Source organism: Schistocerca americana, chromosome 5 (assembly GCF_021461395.2).
Source record: "Schistocerca americana isolate TAMUIC-IGC-003095 chromosome 5, iqSchAmer2.1, whole genome shotgun sequence".
Classification (NCBI taxonomy): Eukaryota; Metazoa; Arthropoda; class Insecta; order Orthoptera; family Acrididae; genus Schistocerca; species Schistocerca americana.
Genome location: NC_060123.1, coordinates 651753712 through 651776213, shown reverse-complemented (window position 1 = coordinate 651776213; position 22502 = coordinate 651753712). Strand labels below are relative to the sequence as shown.

The 22502-nt window shown below is 44.0% G+C and overlaps 1 protein-coding gene across 2 annotated transcripts in view; it reads right to left on the bottom strand.

The window, feature by feature from the left end:
- LOC124615777 overlaps positions 1–22502 on the bottom strand; it is an 86076-nt gene that overhangs the window by 31058 nt on the left and 32516 nt on the right. For both annotated transcript variants that reach the window (XM_047143878.1, XM_047143877.1), the window contains exon 2: positions 4194–4326. In XM_047143878.1, the coding sequence (XP_046999834.1) occupies positions 4194–4326 (133 nt within the window). The remainder of the gene's footprint in view (positions 1–4193; positions 4327–22502) is intronic.

Sequence of the window (22502 nt, the reverse complement as noted above, 5' to 3'; positions counted from 1 at the left end):
CACCGTCGCAGGCGCTCCTGTCTGTGATGCAACGTCAAGAGTAACCGCAGCCACGGTCTCCGATCTGATAGTCCATGCTGCTGCAAACGTCGTCGAACTGTTCGAGCAGATGGTTGTTGTCTTGCAAACGTCCCCACCTGTTGACTCAGGGATCGAGACGTGGCTGCACGATCCGTTACAGCCATGCGGATGAGATGCCTGTCATCTCGACTGCCAGTGATACGAGGCCGTTGGGATCCAGCACGGCGTTCCGTATTACCCTCCTGAACCCACCGATTCCATATTCTGCTAACAGTCATGTCAGCACGTTGTAGGTGTCGCCACAGGCGCCAACCTTGTGTGAATGCTCTGAAAAGCTAATAATTTGCATATCACAGCATGTTATTCCCGTCGGTTAAATTTCGCGTCTGTAGCACGTCATCTTCGTGGTGTAGCAATTTTAATATCCAGTAGAGTACATAAAGAAAGGTATACACTGAGGTGACAAAAGTCATTGGATAGCGACATGCGTGTGTACAGACGGCGGTAGTATCGCTTACAGAAGGTATAAAAAGATAGTGCATTGGCGGACTGTCATTTTTACTCAGACGGATCATGTGACGTGATTATGGCCGCACGACGTGAGTTAAGAGACTTTGAACGCGTCATTTCCACTTCGGAAATCGTTAGGGAATCCAGTATTCCGAGAATAACAGTTTCAAGAGTATGCTGAGAGTACAGCTTTCCAGGCATTACGTCTCACCACGGACAACGCCGTGGCTACGGCCTTACCGACCGACAGCAGCGACGTTTGCATGAAGTTGTCAGTGCTAACAGACAAGCAACACTGCGTGAAATGACCACAGAAATCAATGTGGAACGTACGACCAACGTATCAGTAAAGACATTGCGGCAAAATTCGGCGTTAATGGTTTGTGGCAGCAGACGACCAACCCGAGTGCCTTTCCTACAATCACGACGTCGTCTGCAGCACGTCTCCTGGGCTCGTGACCAAATCGGTTGGATCCTAGACGACTGGAACCTCGTGATCTGGTCAGATCAGTTCCGATTGCAGTTGGTAAGAGATGATGGCAGGGTTCGAGTGTGGCGCAGACCAAAGTTGGACCAAAGTTGTCAACATGGTACTTCAGAAGTTTCGACACAATAGTAGGAGATATCCCACGACTTTTGTCACCTTAGATAATGCTAACCCTGTCTATCTTCAACCAATTCATTTCTCTCACTGACACAGTAAGGTATTTAGGGCTAACTCCTGACAGGAAATTTTTGTGGAGTTCACAGGTACTTACCACTCGACACAAACCTAAAACCAACTGAAACTACTAAAAGGCCGCACCTCGAGTCTACCTCCTTCTGCCATTATCGCTATTTACTAACACCTCTTGCCACATCCCAACTTGATGCTTCGATCTTCACCTATCCTAAATTCTATGAATCCCTTGAAATCCTAGAAAGATGCCTCGCCCCTTTGCGCCCACCTATCTTCCAGAATCGTACACCTAATCGTAGGTTTCCCACACGTTCTTCCCTTTTCGGACCAACTTCCGACCCAATGTATTTGTCACAGAAACATTCCTATCCACTAATCACACTAACCACCATTCGAGGTACCCCGTTGTGCCTCTACAACCTTATCCCGTTTTCCATCTTCACCTTCCATAACTTCAGTCCATCCCACAACACACTATGAAATCTATGCCGTGATGTACCCTTCGTTGCATCCCTGTCAACAACGCTCCATCTCGTCCCGTCCTTCGGTTTTGACCCTCCTCCACCGGCCCTCTCCCTCAAAAGCTGTTAGTTGCTTGCTGCAGTTCTACAGAGCCCTATTGTAGCGGTCGCCTTTCGATCTCCATCATGAACATGATCATTTTTCTGCACCACCAGCATAGTCATTATGTCGTAGTAACATCACCATCCTGATCTTTGATTATGTTCTGACTGTTGCGTAAATTCATCCAAATTAAAAAAAAAATCTTCAGAAACGTATATTTTACAACAGGATTAATTCATATTTTTATGTAACGAAAACTGTTAGATATGTGAAATATTTCACTGACGAGCGGTTTTATCAGCTGGCACGCCGCTCTACCTTGTAAAGGAACTCCAACAAACAAAAAATGTACTGCAAATCTATCCATCCTATGATCTGTGATATTCTTCTCCTTCCATAGCCTATATCACGCCGACCTTATTTTCTACGTTTCCAAGCTTATTTTCCTCTGCAAAGCATAGCCTGCCTGACGCTGGGGTTCCCTACTCCACTTCTGTTCCTACGTCTATACCGTCCCCCCCCTCCCCTCACTACTACCCAAGCTACAATGATCTCCACTTCTTACAACCCAGAAGACGCCTTTGTTTATGCTCATACCTACCCTTTACACTCCTAACTCTCCCTCAGGTCTCCTTTCGCTGTCCAGGTCCTTCACAATGAATGTATAGTGCTTCTTCTCAGCATCGTCCCCCTACTAGTGACATCTTTTTATTTTACTTTTTAGTATCGTTTCAAAGGACGATAAAAAGTCAGTAATTATTTAATATATCATCAACAGTATGACGTTTTTCAGTTATTCTAAAAGCTTGCGTAAATGTTTCATGTTTTTAATCATGTTATATCGGTACACGTATTTTAAAACGATTAACCTGAAGAGTGGGAAGCTTTGTACCGCCAACGGCTCAGCCCCATCCGTGCGAGGCGAGGGCCACGCCCTGTACGTCGAGTATGATAATGTATTTTGCTATTATACAGGGTGATTAAAAAAGAATACCACAACTTTAAAAATGTGTATTTAATGAAAGAAACATAATATAACCTTCTGTTATACATCATTACAAAGAGTATTTAAAAAGGTTTTTTTTCACTCAAAAACAAGTTCAGAGATGTTCAATATGGCCCCCTCCAGACACTCGAGCAATATAAACCCGATACTCCAACTCGTTCCACACTCTCTGTAGCATATCAGGCGTAACAGTTTGGATAGCTGCTGTTATTTCTCGTTTCAAATCATCAATGGTGGCTGGGAGAGGTGGCCGAAACACCATATCCTTAACATACCCCCATAAGAAAAAATCGCAGGGGGTAAGATCAGGGCTTCTTGGAGGCCAGTGATGAAGTGCTCTGTCACGGGCTGCCTGGCGGCCGATCCATCGCCTCGGGTAGTTGACGTTCAGGTTTCATAACTAACCTTTTTCGTAGGACTCTCCATACAGTTGATTGTGGAATTTGCAGAACTTTTCCCTTTGCACAAACACCCATTCTCTGTAAACTGTTTATACCAAAGTTTAATACACCACCTATCAGGAGGTTTAACACCATACTTCGTTCGAAATGCACGCTGAACAACTGTCGTCGATTCACTTCTGCCGTACTCAATAACACAAAAAGCTTTCTGTTGAGCGGTCGCCATCTTAGCATCAACTGACGCTGACGCCTAGTCAACAGCGCCTCAAGCGAACAAATGTACAACTAAATGAAACTTTATAGCTCCCTCAATTCGCCGACAGATAGTGCTTAGCTCTGCCTTTTGTCGTTGCAGAGTTTTAAATTCCTAAAGTTGTGGTATTCTTTCTGAATCACCCTGTATATGATTTTAATGTCATGACGTGTCAGCATACCATTGGCGTTTTGATTATATGTGTGGGATCTGCACTGATAAGTATTAGGCTACGAGGCGCACTTTATACACATACTGGGCTAAATAAAATTAGCTTAGTAAATATTTCTTGCACCTCAAGATAGGCAGCCAAACTTACATTTTGCGGAACTGCAGCAGATGATGTAAGTCGGGTAGCCTATATTACAGTGGAGGAAATACTAGTATTTTCCAGACCATGTTTATTTTGCTCAGCCTGTACAACATGGACTGGATGGACAATTGACAATTATGTCAATATTTGCCATCGGAGATTTTTGATGACTAAACAACTAACGAATGGTACTTGAAAACGGTCTAAGGCCTGAACTGTGAAGTGATGCGTAAAGGTAAGAAAATCCAACTGTTGTAGGAGGCACGGAGCCGTTTTAGAAATGCTAGGTAACTGTGGACCCGATTTCAAAGAGACTCATCGAACTTCACTCTGTTAGGCCAAACGTGAACCCAGAAAGGTTAACGTCTGCCGGCCGGTCAGTGTGATCTGAAGCGCCTGTAACTCACAGCGTGAGCAAAGCAGTAGAGGAGAGTCAAGGTACGCACCCTGGGGATGCTGGTGTCGTTGATGTCCCAGTCGGCGTGATGGCGCGACGGCGTCGACGTCTGCGTCGTCAGGCGGCAGTGCCCGGCGCCGGGCACGCTCATGGCCGGCGGGGAACCGCCCGCCCGGCGGCTCCTGAAACACAGGGGCAGGCAGGGTCACCACAACGGCTCACCTGACAACGTCGTAACAGGCTACAAAAGGGTCGCGGTACTCCCATTAAGGAAAACCGTGTTGTTAAGAAGTCAATAGACACCTAGTGTACCAGATTATCGAAGAAATTCTGTAAAAGCTATTTACAAAGAGACAAAACTATTATCGAAGATGGATAAAACTTCTCAAAACAAATAACAGTAACGCAGGGAATTAGATAAGGATGTGGACTTTTTCGAACTCTCTTCAACATTAACATAGATGACCTAGTCAGGGCATGGGGACAAATTATCACCTACGGCATACATACCAACAAAGAGAAATGTTTTTATACTCTACTATGCGCAGATGACCAAGTAATAATTCAAGAGAATGAAGATAATTTTCAAAGAACCGTTTATCATCTTGGTTTACTGGCTTTTAATTGTAAGATGAACATTTCCACTAATAAAACAAAGATTAGGATGTTGTTGTTGTGGTCTTCAGTCCAGAGACTGGTTTGATGCAGCTCCCCATGCTACTCTATCCTGGGCAAGCCTCTTCATCTCCCAGTACCTACTGCAGCTTACATCCTTTGCTTAGTGTATTCATCTCTTGGTCTCCCTCTACGATTTTTACCCTCCATGCTGCCCTCCAGTACTAAATTGGTGATCCCTTGATACCTCAGAACATGTCCAACCAACCGATCCCTTCTTCTAGTCAAGTTGTGCCACAAACTCCTCTTCTCACCAATTCTGTTCAGTACCTCCCCATTAGTTATGTGATTTACCCATCTAATCATCACCATTCTTCTGTAGCACCACATTTCGAAAGCTTCTATTCTCTTCTTGCCTAAACTATCTATCGCCCATGTTTCACTTCCATACATGGCTACACTCCATACAAATACTTTCAGAAACGACTTCCTGACACTTAAACCTATACTTGGTGTTAACAAATTTCTCTTCTTCAGAAACGCTTTTCTTGCCATTGCCAGTCTACATTTTATATCCTCTCTACTTCGACCATCATCAGTTATTCTGCTCCCCAAATAGCAAAACTCATTTACTACTTTAAGAGTCTCGTCTCCTAATCTAATTCCCGCAGCATCACCCGACTTAATTCGACTACATTCCATTATCCTCGTTTTGCTTTTGTTGATGTTCATCTTATATCCTCCTTTCAAGACACTATCCATTCCATTCAACTGCTCTTCCAAGTCCTTTGCTGTCTCTGACAGAATTACAATGTCATCGGCGAACCTCAAAGTTTTTATTTCTTCTCCATGGATTTTAATACCTACTCCGAACTTTTCTTTTGTTTCCTTTACTGCTTGCTCAACATACAGATTGAATAGCATCGGGGAGGCACTACAGCCCTGTCTCACCCCCTTCCCAACCACTGCTTCCCTTTCGTGTCCCTCGACTCTTATAACTGCCATCTGCTTTCTGTACAAACTGTAAATAGCCTTTCGCTCCCTGTATTTTACCCCTGTCACCTTCAGAATTTGGAAGAGAGTATTCCAGTCAACATTGTCAAAAGCTTTCTCTAAGTCTACAAATGCTAGAAACGTAGGCTTGCCTTTCCTTAATCTTTCTTCTAAGATAAGTCGTAGGGTCAGTATTGCCTCACGTGTTCCAGCATTTCTACGGAATCCAAACTGATGTTCCCCGAGGTCGTCTTCTACCAGTTTTTCCATTAGGATATTCCACTAGGATTTTCCAAGGAAAATGCCATTTGAGATCTAAAATTACAATAAATAATGTAATACTGGAAGGAGCAACCTACTTTCAGAATCTTAGCTGTTACACAGGACGCAATTTCGAGCATGAAATCGGTAGCAAGATCATAAAATTTAACGAAGCCTATGGGACAATTATAAATACTCTACCAAATAGCAATAAAATAACAATGAGAAGAAATAAAAGCCAAGAGTGAGAAACAGATGATGTGTTAGAAACTCATGGGAGTACCTACTATGTTCTATGAATTTGAAATCTTAATTAAAACGAATTCTGGTTGTCCGACTGTTTGGCTTGGCAACCAAAGTCATTCAGGGAGAGGGTACCGTATTATCAGCAAATGATTTTTTGAGCAAATATTGCAGCACAAGTTATGTGAACTACAGCTGGTTATTTCAAAAGTAATCGCCATAAATGTTAATAAATTTGTCCCACTGTGACACAAGACGGTCACAAGTCCTTCACGGATATGTGCGCCCTGCCACATGTTGCCAAGGTTTTTCGAGTACGCTGCAGAAGTTTCAATGGGAAGTCCTTACAAATCCTCCATACAGTCCCAATCTGTCCCCATGACATTTTCGTACTTTTGGAGCCCGGAGGAAAAACATTCGTCTCCTTTGAATTTCTTCGAACGGAGAGGAGCACGCCTGGGTGGAATCATTGTTCACTAGGGAACCCCAAACATTTTTCCATTAAAGCATTGACCATCCTGTCTCACAATGGGATAAATTCATTAACAGTAATGGCGATTACGTTTGAAATAATGAACTGTTAACTTACTTTTTTGCCCTGTGTCTCGTTTTCATTTGACCGCTCCTCATATATAAAATGTTGCGTCAATGATTTTTTATTGCCTGTGCTGTACAAGCATGCGTTTATGATTCTAAACAGCATTAATATTTTCAGTCCAAAACTGCTAGAGATTAATTTTACTGCACAAAACTGGACAGCGCGACTGCGAAACTCTCCAGCGCACGGGGCCTGCGGCATGTGCCACATGGATAAACTGTCTCTGGACTACACACAAACTGCATTGCAAACACCTTTGTTTAACTGAGTATGCAGAGTGCGTATGTGACGTAAACACGACTGCAAGAGGAGACAGTACCACAGGTTACACGAAAGTCGTACATACAATACAGCCATGCGCTACTGACACAAATCCACGTAATGGAGGTGAAGTAGGGACAGGTTCAAGGCAAAAGCAAATAAATGGCCACTTGAGCGCCAAGTGAAAATTTTTACAGGTCTTACTATGAGTCCGCGGAAAGGCAACTGATGTCTGAGATGGTGTGAGGGGTAGGGAGGGGGTGAGACAGACCTGGGTTTCATCCTTCGAATCGAAAGATGTAGCGGAAAGTATAATAAACATGACCGCCCGGGTAGCCGTGCAGTCTAACACGCTGCTTCCCGAGCGGGAAGGCGTGCCGGTCCCCGGCACGAGTCCGCCCGGCGGATTACTGTCGGGGTCCAGTGTACGGGCCAGCCTGTGGATAGTTTTTAAGGTGGTTTTCCATCTGGCTCTGCGAATGCGGGCTGGTTCCCCCCATTCCGCCAAAGTTACACTATGTCGGCGACTGCTGCGCAAACACTGCCTTCACGTACGCGTACGCCATAATTACTCTACCACGCAAACAATTGGCGGGGGGGGGGGGGGGGGGGGGGAGGGGGGTTTCCACTGGGGGCAGAACAGCACAATAACCCTGGGTTGGACTGCTGTGGCCTGTTGTGAGGTTGCGAGCCACTGAGGGCTAGGTCGGGACAAAGCCTCTCTGTCGTTTGTAGGTCCCCGGTTCAATACACACAATACACAACGCAATAATAAACATGGCTGGATGCAGCAGCTTTTATTTTCAGTTGACGGAGATTGATACCTAATAAAATGAATGAAGAGTAGATACAATGCGCAGAAGGAGAAATGCCTTTCTCTGTCTCATATCGAGATTATTAGAAAGCGCGGGTATTGAAACAACAGCTCAGCGACTTTCGGAAAGACAAAACCAAGACCCATGGTTTTGAGCGGGTGGTGCCCCAGAGCTAGTAAATATTTGAAAAGAATCACATTTCAAATACACCGAGAACTGCTGATGGAATAACCTACAGCAAGGAGACTGGCTGAACAGTACTTTTGTTGAACATGTGCAGGAGGAAGGTCACAGATACAACATCAGCACAGAAGTGCTGCAAATAGTCAACAAACAGAAGATAATTTAACCTATTAGAAGCACTAGAGATGAGCAAGGACTTAGTTCAAATCCCCACTTGGTTCTAAATGATCAGTTACAGCTGATCACAATTTCACTCTTAAGCTTAACTTGATCCATCAAACCAGCTATACGCTCCCAGAATTCAGTCCCAATGATCACATACATCCCACAAATCTGTGGAATCGTCATTACACCCTACTTAGTTTTTCATTACAACTTATATATTTTAATATTGTGTGTTTTCGTTACGTAATGACTTTGGCACAATCCAGCTCGTAAACCGTAATTTAACACTGTGATTTAACAACGTTGGTGCATAACTCTAGTGATGACGCAAGATTATACATTTCTCAACTAATCGCATGAATAAAGATTCTGTGTGTGTTGATAGTATCTTTGTTTCTAGCATTCCGTTTCCTGTACACTAATGTCTCTTGTGGACGCCAACCAGTTCTTTCCTGACTCTGGACTCGATAAGCCGAAACCTTTACGTCTAAACGAATATTAGTAGACCAAAAATCAGTTTGATTACTTTTTAAATCCTAAATAAACCTTGATCAGCTACCTGCTTCAGTCCACCGATCGTCATAAGAGCTATAAAATTATGTTACGGAGTGTGCAGAGTTTGCTCCACATTGGAGGATGATTTTGACAGTGTGAACAATGTTTAAATATATCACTGCGTTTTGTTACTGACGACAGTTTCTGTGGAGCTAAAAAAACCTTCTTTTTGGTTTCGACGCCACAGTAAAACGTTACGAGACAAGCTAAAGTAAATAATTGTATGATACATTCATCGAAGCTAGCAGTTAATAAATGTTCATTTCATCAGTAGCTCTTGAAGGTTTTGAAATATGACATTTTAAAGAGAATTAGTTCAAAGACATTCAGGATAGTCTAGAGGAGGCAAATATAACAAAGTTACCTATCGAAGAGAGAGAAGAGATCAGGATTCTAAGGACGAGAGGTACGAGACTTAAACGAAAAAAAAAGAATCGAACGAAAACAGTACTCAGTTAGTTACTGACGAAAAGGTCAGCCAAGCCCGAAAGAGTGCAGGGATTTAGAACAGAAGAAGAAGTAGCCAAAAAATCATGTCTAGCCAATACTATGAAGCCTGAAGTCTGTACTGCTTGCTAAAAGTGTTCCAATGTGTACGAAAGAAATCGACAGCGATGAGATACAAAGTTTTCAATGATCTGGTATTCCGAGACGCGTATGTACACATTTTCCTCAGTCACTCGCTCCTGTTCAAGGATTTGACAACCACGGATAAATACGTAACGTAACGATGAAAACAGAGGCTGAGACGAAACAACGTCAGTTAGAAGAGACGCCGGAGTAATACGGGATGTGTGAATCGTAGAAGAGTGAGAATTTCTGTGGTAGAGAAAGACGTAAAAAGCTATAGGGATGGGTAAAATAAGAATAAAGAGGAGCTAGGCAAGGTAGAATACATTTCGTTTGTATTGTATGATAAAATTTATTAGTGAGAGTTGGTACCGGAATACGCAAATTGCGTGGGATTTATTATTTCAAGAGGGGATGGTAGGCTGCGACGCCAAATGGGATGAAAAGTAGTAGTTAACGAAAGGGAGCCTATATCACCTGTAGCAACAACAGAGTAGGAATGCGAACAAATTATTGTGCAAATGCGAGGGCGTAAGTTGGTCGTGTGGCAGTTTAAGTCACCGTGTTTCACCATTCGGTATCCCGACTCTTTCAACATTACGATGCAACACACGTGCTGTGTTTGGTTCTGTTTATTAGCTAGCAATGTCGCGCTGCTTAAATGTTCCAGTAATTTAACCGTCGATTCGTGTCAGTTTTCGTATTCTCGTATCTCGTGTTAAAATGGAGACGCCCACAGCAAATATGTTAATGACTGCTACTGTTTACTGCACATTATTTGCTCAGTGGAGATACCTTTTGCTGTTTCTGCAGTAATGGAGCTCCCACGTGCGGGGCATGTTGAGTGTCATTGGAAGAGAACCTGCCTTGGCGCGGCATTCTGTGTACCTCTGTGTCGTGGACAAGCCATCAGAGTCACATTACACACAGAGACCGAGTAAATTCAACTCCGCGGAGTGCTGACCACGGACATTAGCAATTCTTCCTGTGCTGTACGATGGAAAACACAAGTAACAGAGTGCTGCGAGGGGTTATAAATATCGCCGAGCTAAGCGGCGGGTGCCTTAAACGGCGTAACGGGAGCTGCAGCAAGAAACCATCCGCGTAATTAGGGGCTGGCGGAACAGGTAAACGGCGGCTTAGAGCCACTTGCGCCGTATTCCAGTTGGCAACTGCAACAGCGTCTCAACAACATTCTGCCCCGGCATTCTTGGTCCGGTAAGATATTTATACTCGTCGCGGAGCTGGTATCTTCCATCACTGAGTGTACAAGGGAAGAAGAGATTAACTTTAATGCTCTGCTGCGTTGGGCGGTGGAAATATTGCGACTATGGAAAAGTGTACACATCTAATACGACTATCTCTTTTCAAGTTTTTCTGAACGACCATTAGATGAGGTTATTCAGATGTGATGTTACTATTGCTTTACAGTTCATCATTTGTTATTCTTAAAACAATGACAGCTCAGAAATTGGCCTAGTTATTTGTTTACATCTACATCTACAGTGGGTGAATCAAGTAATAAATGCACATTTCATTTGAAGCAGAAAAGCTGTATTTCCAGTAGATATAATTAGTATGTTTTTTTCAACTTCCAATCAGTCGCAAAGTTCAAACCATATTGAAAATCCAGTGAAGCATCTGGCAGATGTTTTGGGTAGTGTCCTTGGCGCACTTTTCAGTTCTGAGCGCTTAGTGAGCACGTAAAGGTGCCTGTAAAACAGTGTCTCCTGGCAAGTGTGAAGTGCCTGTTGAGGGGTTTTGCCTGACTTCACGCAGCCCGCATAACTGTGACGTGTTCCCTTCTCCATAACAATTCTTGGCAGCACACTGCGTGTGCAACGAAGATGCTTCTGCAGTGTTTCCGGCGGGAAGTATTCCACCACCCAACACGCAGTCCAGATTTGAATCCCTCTGATTTCCATCTCTTCGCTCACATGAACCACTGGCTATGCGGACGGTATTTCGGCTTACACAACGAGCTGCAGACCAGCGTAGGAAATATTGGCTGAAATCACAGACGTCATGTCTAAGTTGAAGCGGCGAGTATGAAGAGAGGTAGCAGGAAGTTATGGCTAATTGTTACAAATAAAACGTTTTTTGATTCTCACTGTGGTTTCCATTTCGCGACCAATCGGATGTTGAAAACTACAAGACCTTGTATATGGCAATAACGAACATTTTTGTCCCGTATTTCTTAAGCAATGTGAAATGTTAGTTATCTTTCTAGCTCAGTCTGATAGTTTGATATGCAATAAAAAGATAATTTCAATATGAGCCTTTGTAACATTAATTATTAAAACACTGAACTAAATTTTCCAAATATAAAATGTACGTTAATTAAATGCAACATATGATGCAAAAAAATTGATCTCTGGTAGAGAACCTCCAAACTTATTATGCGTTGTAACAGCAGAATAACTTTCGGTTGAATATCCGTATCAAGTTCTCTGAAAAAATATCAACAAGGTGCATTTTCAGGCCGAGGCGTTTGCATTTTAAAAAATTGTTACGTGCTGAAAAATAAAGTCATATGAGAATCGCTGGCGTGGTATTTTAATAACAAGAGCGCTGCCAACTGAAGTATTGTTGCCGTTCGATCCAGTAATATCACTGGCGTGTTCGAATAAAATTATCTGATACATTTACATCGACGGTAAACGAGAAAGTTAGTCACCAACCCCTAACAACAATAGTATTAAGGTGCCCTGACTTTAATTTATGAAAGGTGTTAAAGAAATATTTCGAACGTGTGTGATATCTAGCTTTTGGCAAACATTCAGTTACCGAGCAAATCGATAGTGGCACATTGAGTTAATGCAGCGGACCAGGAAATTGAATTGAAAAAGAGAGAACTCAACATTTGTCCAAGTTCTGGCAACCAATCAACTCCAGAAAATGCTGTTTGTAATTGGTTTACAGAATTTCGTCGTGGTCACGCTTCCATCAACGACCAATCTACACCTACACCCATAAACCGCAAACTACCTTAGGATGTGTAGCGGAGGGCACTTTGTGTATCGGATCACTCCACCTTTTTACTGATACAGCAGCGAATGGAACGCGGGAATAACGGTTGTTGGTAAGCCCCCCTCTCGGCTAGAATCTCTCTAATATTAGTTTGATGGTCTTTTTATGAGATATAACTTAGGAGGAAGTTACATATTGGTTGACTCTTCTAGGAACCTACGCACTCCGAATTTTAGCTGCAGGGTATAACGTGATGGAGAATGCCCCTCTTGCAGCGTCTGCTACAGAAGTTGGTTGTGCACCTCCGTGACACTTTCGCGCCTACTGATTGAGCCTGTAACAAAAGGTGCTGCTCTTCTTTGGATCTTCTCTATCAATCCTCTATGGTACTAATTCCAAAATAACGAGCAATACTATAGCGTTAGTCGAACTAGGGCTTTACAAGCTGCCTCTTTTGTGACTGAACCACATTTCCCGAAGATTCTTCCGATGAATCTCAGTGTAGAATCTGCCTCACCTGCGATAAATTTTATGTGGCACTTCAACTTTACATCGCTCCGTACTCATACTTCTAGATATTTTGTGGATGCGACCGTTTCCAGTGAGTGTTCTGTAATAGTGTGATCATACAAAAGTGAGTCTCTCTGCCTGTTAATACGCAGTAAGTTAAATCTGTTTACATTCCGGGTCAACGGTCAAATGCTGCACCAAGCACCAATCGTCTGCAGGAATTCAATCAAAATCGATCGTCGTAAAAAAATAAAATAAAAAAAAAACAAAATAAAGAGAGAGAGAGAGAAAGTCGTCCAAGCTGTGATTGAAGTGGATCAGCACCTGACTTACTTGTGATGAGACAGTGTCGCCCTTAGGCTTCTGAAGACTACGGCACTGTAGAGTTTGCGTGAACTTCCATCTGCGAAAACGATCTGTCTGCTCACTATAGATTGCACACAACTTGACCGAAGCTCGGACACGAGCTTGCTAAGTGTGAAGAAACGCAGAAAAAAGTGAACCGAGAAAACGTAAAATCTGTATACAACGTCTTAAAAGGGAAATGAACCTCATTACATTCGAATGAGCCGGAAACTGAACAGAAGTCAACTGTATGGGTGTTCCCAGATGAACCGAAATCAAAATCAGCCCGTTTGACATTTCGCGATAGTTACAATAGAAGATCGAAGAACAGCTATTGCTCAACGATATACAACAATTTGTTTGAAACTTCCTGGCAGATTAAAACTGTGTGCCGGACCGAGACTCGAACTCGGGACGTTTGCCTTTCGCGGGCAAGTGCTCTACCAACTGAGCTACCCAAGCATGACTCACGCCCCCTCCTCACAGCTTTACTTCTGCCAGTATCTCGTCTCCTACCTTCCAAACCAAAGGTCCCGAGTTCGAGTCTCGGCCCGGCACACAGTTTTAATCTGCCAGGAAATTTCATATCAGCGCACACTCCGCTGCAGAGTGAAAAATCTCATTCTGGAAACAATGTGTTTGTCCCACATCATTCATTAAATCAGGAAAAACAGGAGACGACGTCGCAACATTCTTCATGATGACAATCCCATTTGTTATGCAGCTCGTCAAACGCTTGATTAGTTGACGGAGAAAACCATGGAGTTAACGTCTGATTGCCAATATTCACCTGATTTGTATCCTGACTACTTATTTTTGTTTCCTTTTGCCAAACGATTTCCATCACCTAGAGAAGCTGTTGAGTGCTTCCAGAACCATATTTTTGAAGTAATAACATCAGAGTGCGAAAAATGTTTCCGAAAGTGTTCAGGATGATATTTCTTCTGTAGAAGAACTAGATTCAGTTCAGGGAGCTATTTCATATGTCGAAGAAGTATCGCAGCTGTTTTATAGAGTTTGTAACTAGCACACGTCAATTCTGCAATAATTAATACATGTTACTTTTGTAATAATGTGTGTAATTTAAATCATATATGTGGACCCTCTGAATGTTTACTGACATCAATAAGCAGCTTTCGAAAATGCGACTGCTGATCAAAGAAGATCTCTTCTCCTACCCAATTTCTTGTGAGTAAAAGCAATTTATAAATTTCATAATTCGAACTTTTATGTAATAAGTCGATGTATGTGACTAAACGGAGACTGTGATTGTTGAAAGGAGTACGATTGTTTAAGGTCCATAATGTTGCTCAAAAAGTTGAAATAACTACTGTTGCTGAAGAACTAATTTAATTTAATTCCTTTTAACAATAAGAAGCAAGAAGTAGGTTGGTAATAAGCATCCGGGAATGGGAATAGCCACCTGTGTTTCTGATGTAACAAATCGATTCTCTCGTCTGATTGCAGGGCAGATTGCAGTTAATTCTGAGTGAATATGTGCAGGGTATCCCAGGAAAAATGATCAATATTCATGTATATGACAGAAACGCTCATTTGAAGCAAAAAACTTCATGTGGACATGTGCCCTATTCCAAATGATTTCCGAGATAGAACATATTTAAAAAATGGTTCAAATGGCTCTGAGCGCTATGGGACTTAACATCTGTGGTCATCAGTCCTCTAGAACTTAGAACTACTTAAACCTAACTAACCTAAGAACATCACACACATCCATGCCCGAGGCAGGATTCGAACCTGCGACCGTAGCAGTCGCGCGGTTCCGGACTGAGCGACTAGAACCGCATGGCCACCGCGGTCGGCAGAACATATTTGATGTATAAGTAGTTTTTGAGAACATTTTCTTAGGACTTTAAAATGAACATCAACGGTGTCGCTGGAGCAGGCGTTACGGACTGTAGTTGACGTTCGTGGAGTTCGTAACACCTGCTCCGTTCGCCACCAAGCCTACGAACATGAAATGATGCTTGAGGATGGTCTGTAACTGACCGAAACCGGTAACCACAATAATAGAGATTCTTGCGGTCGAGACTGTTGAAGTTCATTTTAAAATATTTGATGTACATTTGTTTTTGGGCTAGTGGAGCGGACGTATGCGTGTTACCCAGCCAACCTCTTTGACGTTCTTTTCTTGCCCAACCTTCCGTGCTGCTTTCAGCCCCTTTGCTCGGCAACGAAACTAGCCCGTTGAACGCACAGTTGTCCTCGGTGTGTTGGGAGCCAAATAGTGTGAAGAGACTGAGAGTGTATCAGAGAGAAGCGTTCGTTAACTGCGTTTGCACACGCACTGGATAAAATGCCGTACATCTACACTAATGACGATTGTTCAGGAATGGTGTATGTTTAGGGCTTCTGCAATGGTAGTGCTCCTGCTACCGAAGAATATCGTTGGCGCTTTCCGACGTGTCGTATCCCCCATCGTAGAGTACTTAACAAAGTTTTCAGCACGTTCTTCCAAGTTCCCATTTTTCATCTGAACGTATAGGAACATGCTCTCCCAAGAGTGGACAAACGCACTGAATTTGATCGTGGAATATTCGAACATTTATTGCGAACCGCATAACAGTTGTAGTGTGAATGTGTTAAAAATACTTATTTTACAATTCATACTTTGTAAAAGGCGTGTTGTAATGTTTACTAGCTGTTGTACATATGTAAACCTGGCAATGTATTGCATTATACAGTAAATAAATGAGAATGTACATTCGTCGTGTTTCACAGGTATATGTTGATTTGAAGTTTTTTTCCTTCAAATGATCGTTCCTGCCATATCGCTGAATTTGACCACTCCTTCTGGGACACCCTGGATAGCACAGCATACGGCAGTGTCGGTTCCGCTCGGGAGCAGCTCTATCACTGCATCTCACGGTAATACGCGGTAAGTTTTAAACTGATTGGCATCTGTTAAACGGGCTGGTCTCGAGGGAACCGCTGGAGGAGAACGTCGCTCACATGATACGGGAAGTGGGTGCTTGCTCCCTCCTCTCGGCTGCCCTTTGTGTTCTAACATGGTTTCTCGAGTGTCCCGGCCATCTTTTGTAGCGGCCCGACACCCAACACCCTTTGGCACTGACGCCTCGACAGGCGGCGATGTGGCGAAACAAAGGACGAGCGCGTAGGAGTACGTGACCGCCGTCGCGTCCAGAGGGCCGCTCTGGATCGGGTTCCGCTCGGCTGCGCCTCTATTCGTACCGTGGTGGGAAGCTGTCGTCCGTCGCTCAACCACTGGTTAGCTTCTTTGCGCTGCAGATGGCAAATGTGTGTGCCACGAAGTCAACCACTTGATGGTACTCAAGGGTCAGCGAAACATTTCACACCAACTTTTGTCGGGAAAAAAAGACAGAGATAGCCATATCGGATGGTTATCTGCAGAGAGGTCCGAGCAGCATATGGTTCCTGAAAGGGGTCAGCAGCTTTTTCAGTAGTTGTAGGGGCATCAGTCTGGATGACTGGCTGATCTGCCTTGTAACCTTAGCTAACAAGGCCTGACTATGTTGATACTGCGAACGGTTGAAGGCGAGGCGAAACTACACCTGTTATATTTCCCGAGGACGTGGGGCTCTACTGATTGGTTTAATGAAGGTCTAACGCGCTGGTTCCCGGACGGGAAAGCGTGCCGGGACCCGGTATGAATCCGCCCGGCGGATTAGTGTCGAGGTCCGGTGTGCCGGCCAGCCTGTGGATGGTTTTTAAGGCGGTTTTCAATTTACCTCGACATATGCGTGCTGGTTCCCCTTATTCCGTCTCAGTTACACTCTGACGGCGATTGCTGCTCAAACACTGTCTCCACGTACGCGTGCATCATAATTACTCAATCACGCAAACATTTGGGGTTACACTCTTCTCGTATGAGACGTTCCTGGTGGTGTCCACTGGGGGCCGAACCCCTCAATAACCCTGCGTTCGGTGTGGGGCGGCGGTGGGGTGGACTGCTGTGGCCTGTTCTGGGGTTGTGAACCACTGAGGGTTACGGCGGGACCAAGCCTGTACGTCGTTTCTAGGTCCCCTGTTTACTACATACGTACATACATACATCTGCCGGTCGAAAGTACTGAGGAAGACATTATCATGAGAAAAAAATCTGTTGATTGTGAGGGAATTAGATTAGGAAATGCAGAGGGTAATAGCAAGAAAAGTGTGTCTGGAGAAAAATGTAACATAGAACAACTATGTAAGTGTCAGGAAGTCTTTTCTGAAGAAATTTCCTGGAGTGTGGTCTTGAACATGCATGGGTCAGAAATGTGGACTAAAAACAGTTCGGACAAGGAAAGAGTAGAAGCTTATGAAATATGGTACCACAGACGAATACTGAAGACGTGTAGATCGGATAACTAGTGCCAAATCGAATTACGAAGAAAATAAATCTATGGCACAGCTTGAATAGCAGAAGTGATATGTTGCTGGGACACAAGTGTGTGTGTGGTGATGGGGAGGTGTGGGGTAAAACAAGTAGCGGGACTAGACCAATGCTTGACTACAGTAAGCTAATTCACGTCTAATGAACAGCGCAGGCTATGGGTGTATTCTTCGAAGTGTGACGTCATATGGTAAGCATGTGACGTCTGGGATATTTCGTTTGGTTGTTTTAACTCTAAATTTCGGGTGCATATTTTGATAATACTATGTCGTGTATTTCTTGTGGGGTGTAGGTTAGATGAAGTTGTTCACTAGACCTGTATATGTATAGTGGAGATGCGAGTGGGGGGAACTATGTTTTGAGTTGCAGTGACAGCCTGAACTTAGCATAGCCTGAGGTCTAGCGTTAGCTGGAACGCGATAGTTTGGAATTGTCGAAGATATCGAAAGTGTCATGAGAATCTTATTTTGAAACATACACTAGCGACCTGCACCGGCAGCAGCGTGTATCCACTCCACGGCTGGACGACTTGCGCTGCGCAGCGCTGAAAAATTCTGGACACAAAGCTTTCTCGTGAATCAGTCTATGTATCAGTGAACACCATATCAAAATCTCTACAGTTCCTGAGCTTAGTCGTCACATAATATGTATATGTATAGACGGGTAGAGTGTGCATTCCACTGTTAAATTTACGTGCCTGTTCGAAACTTCTATTTTTCCGCTACGGCCTAAAATTTTCAAGTTTTTAACGTGTCTAAAGGCACTAGTTACAAGAACATTCCTGGCACCCAAATTTTCTGTTCCCACGGAGGTCTCGTTAGCTTGTTCTGCTGATGATTTCGTGCCATTAATGACACCAACACTTGACCGTTTCTTTAAAGTTCTTATCTCCATCATGTTCATAGCATGATCGGTCTATTGGCGCAGTATCGCGTTCTAAGTAATTCCGCGGGTTGTAGTGTAGTGGATCCAGGTTGTAGTAACTATGCAGAGAAGAGTCTTGCACACAAACTTAAATTAAAAATTGAAGAAAAGAAGCACCTGACAGAAAAAAACCTTTAAAAAGTAAGAAAAAGAAGTGTTGAAGTGTTGCCCGTTTAAGTTTCGTATATGCAGCGGGGGGCTGCTAAGTAAATAAAAGTATGTTTACACCAGATATCACTCTTAGAACAGCATACTTTCATTACTGCTGGCTATAAGTCTGTTTGCCGTCATCTCTTCCAGGCCTGGGGGTCCTACATCGACACCTCAAAATAGCTAGTGAAGTTATAATTACTTAGAAAATAAAAATATGAAAAGCAGTTTGTCTTTGATCAACCTAACATTGTTAAAGAAGAGAGTTACCTATTTATTTTGTATCATATTTTACATAATTACGTACGAAGTTAGCTTAATGCATTAATCTGTCTCACCACACCCACGTCCTGCAGTGGGTTGATGATAGCGTACTGGCTTTTTTTTCTTTATTGTTATTTGAACACCTCTACAAAAGGTGGGCCGGCAGCGGCAGTATTACGCCGCTCTTCGGCCACAGACAGTACAAATAGACACAACGAAGACAGAAAAACAAAACATAATGGTGGACAAAAAACAGTAGACACTTGAATAAAAAACATGGAGCCGTACACAGGTGTAGTAAAATAAAAAACGACGTTGATAGCGTGCTGACTCACGCTTCATTATATAGCGAGTGCGAGTCGCGCGGAGCGCGGTATGCGGCGCGCGTGCCGTGAAATGGCCAGATGCGACGACCGCAACGTGCAGTAGTGTGAGGGCAGGCGACGTTGACGGTCATGTCTGTAATGCGAATTTTTCGGAACAAATTAATTAAGACTTAGGCTCAAGAATTTGATATTATTGCTTTGATATTGACGTGGATTGCCTAGGTAGCTGACATGTGTTTAAACTACATATGTTTTCCTATTTGTAGGTATATTGTTTTTGTTTTATTTACTTATCGGTCCGCCGACGCGACTACGCTTGGATCAATATATTACTACTTATATTAAACTTCAAGGGGAAATACGTATTATTTTTTTACTTTCTAGAATTTTTTTATGTCGTTCTTTTTTTAATTTTAATTCAAGTGCATTTGATGCTTTTAAACTTCATATTTTACTATTACATCCACACAAATACTTCCCGGGGCGGAACACGAGATTGAGAAGCAAGATCTCTTTCACTTATGCGATTTACGTGTTTCCTTTTTTAACTCACACATATATTAATTGACTATGTTTTAGTATATATTTAGCTAATTTAGGTAAAATAAGCAATGAGCAGTGGCGATAGTTCTAAACCAGGTCGGAAGAAAATGGGCTGCCATTGGCTCTCTTGCAATTGGCTGCCTAACTACTGGGGCAAAATCATTTGATTTCGTAGTCAATTGTAGACCTCAAAAATAACTAGCCAGCCGAAGTGGCTGAGTGGTTCTAGGGGCTACAGTCTGGAACCGCGCGACCGCTATGGTCGTAGGTTCGAATCCTGCCTCGGGCATGGATGTGTGTGATGTCCTTAGGTTTAAGTAGTTCCAAGTTCTAGGGGACTGATGACCTCAGATGTTAAGTCCCATAGTGCTCAGAGCCAATAACTACAAAGAAGTCTGCGAAAGCATAAGTTACTCTTTTACAGTTGAGTCACGATCAGCCTTTTTCTGCTTTGAAGGTGCTGGAACAGGCGACTTCTGAAGTAAAAAATTATCATTGATGGTCGACCGTAAAAGATGCACATATGTTCTCTAGGACTTTTATTATATCGCCACAGTCAAGTACTAGGTAACTTGATGTAGCTCTTATGTATTACGCAGGCTTATATCAAGATAGCGCGCAGCGAAAAACATTTTCACATAATTTAGTTGATGAAATTTATATGGCCGAACAGGCTTTCATGGAACACAGCCAGCTAATAACCGTCCCGATTAAACCAGCTTTCAAATAAAAACGAACTGTGTTAAAATCTGATCTTTCGTTTGGGAGCTACATTGCCACAAATACAAACGTTGAAATTATAACACCCCTCTGTGTGCATCGTGGGTTAAAAATAGTCTAGCGTGGAGAACTGGATCAAACCAGTCTTTTCACTGAAGACCGCAACAACACTGAGGAAGAGGCAGAGGACGGAGTAAGATTTAGAGCGTCCATCCGATACCTGTCGCGATACATGTATCCCAGGTAAGGTGTATCGTAAACTGCGGCGCCTGCACGGCAGGCAACCAAGCGTTGCGGCGCGTGCTGCGCGGTGCCCACCTCGAGGGGCGCCTGCAGACGCGGCGCTCAGCCTCCATTGACGGCTGGGCTGGAACCGGTCCAGGAGCTGCTGAATGAACAGTTACTATGGCAGCGTTACGCAACGCGGCGCGCGCCACTCGCCGCCCGCCGGGCACGCGCTGCGGCCGGCTGGCACACTTCCCGCTGGCTGCTCCTCTCTTCCTCTTCTCCTCCTCCTCCTTCCAGCGGCAGCGGCTGGAGTCCAGCGCGCCGCGGCGCGGCGGTTCTCTTTCCGTCGCCAAGGACGCCGCGCTGCGCCTGCTGGCCCGCGCATCCAGTACACTTCTCTCTGCCGGCGCTTGTTTTCTTTTCTCGCCGCTCGGGCGATTACACGCCGCACATTATACGCTTACGTACTCTCATACGCAATGACTTCTGCTTCAGGACGAAAGTTCGTAATCTATACTTACAAACGTTCCTACAACGTGTGGTGCAGGCAACTTCCTGCATCGCTGCCACTTCCGCTCTTTCCAGTTCCAGTCGCGAACGGGGCGCTGGTAGAATGACTAATGATAAGCCTCCGCATGCGTAATTTTTTTTCTTTTTTAACGCTCATGGTCTTTTCGCGAGTTACACACTATCTGATAAAGAGTGGCTCTGAGCACTATGGGACCTAACATCTGAGGTCATCAGTCCCCTAGAACTTAGAACTACTTAAATGTAACTAACCTAAGGACATCACACACATCCATGCCCGAGGCAGGATTCGAACATGCGACCGTAGCGGTCGCGCGATTCCAGACTGCCTCGCATAGAACCGCTCAGCCACAACGGCCGGCCTGATCAAAAGCATCCAGACACCTATTACTGGGCATTAATATGGGATGTGCCCACCCTTCACCTTTATGACGGCTGAACTCTGCTTGGGACATTTTCAAAAAGGTGTCGGAAAACCTCTGGAGGAATGACAGCTCATTCTTTCTCAAGGGCCGAGACCAGAGAGGGTAGTGAAGTTGGACGCTGGGGTTTGGAGTGAAGTCGACGTTCTGACTCATCCACTGGGTTCAGGTGAAGACCGTGGGCAGGGTAGTCCATTTCACGAATGTTATTGTACCTAAACCATTGCCTCATAGACGCTGCTTTATACAGGGTGCTCGATAGTGCTGATACAGTCATCGTAATCCATTTCTCCACTGTACGCAATACACAATGCTGTCAAATATGTTCGTATCCTTCCGCACTTACCGTTTTCTTAAGCACAATACGAGGATCACACTGTAATCTCGAAACACACCCCCATACCGTAAAACCAGCTTCTCCATGCTTCACTGTTGGCACCACCAGTGACGGCACGTAACGTTCTTCAGGCGTTAGCTGAACTCGTACTCTTCCATCGCAGGGTATACCGTGCTGGAGCAACCGAAATCACACGTTTCCAGTCATCCACTGTCCAGAGGCCTTCGCTTTCTACGCTCTACCTCTGTTCCTTCTGTTCTAGGCGCTCAGTCCGGAGCCGCGCGACTGCTACGGTCGCAGGTTCGAATCCTGCCTCGGGCATGGATGTGTGTGATGTCCTTAGGTTAGTTAGGTTTAAGTAGTTCTAAGTTCTAGGGGACTGATGACCATATATGTTAAGTCCCATAGTGCTCAGAGCCATTTGAACCATTTGAATCTGTTCCTTCTGCTGACACGG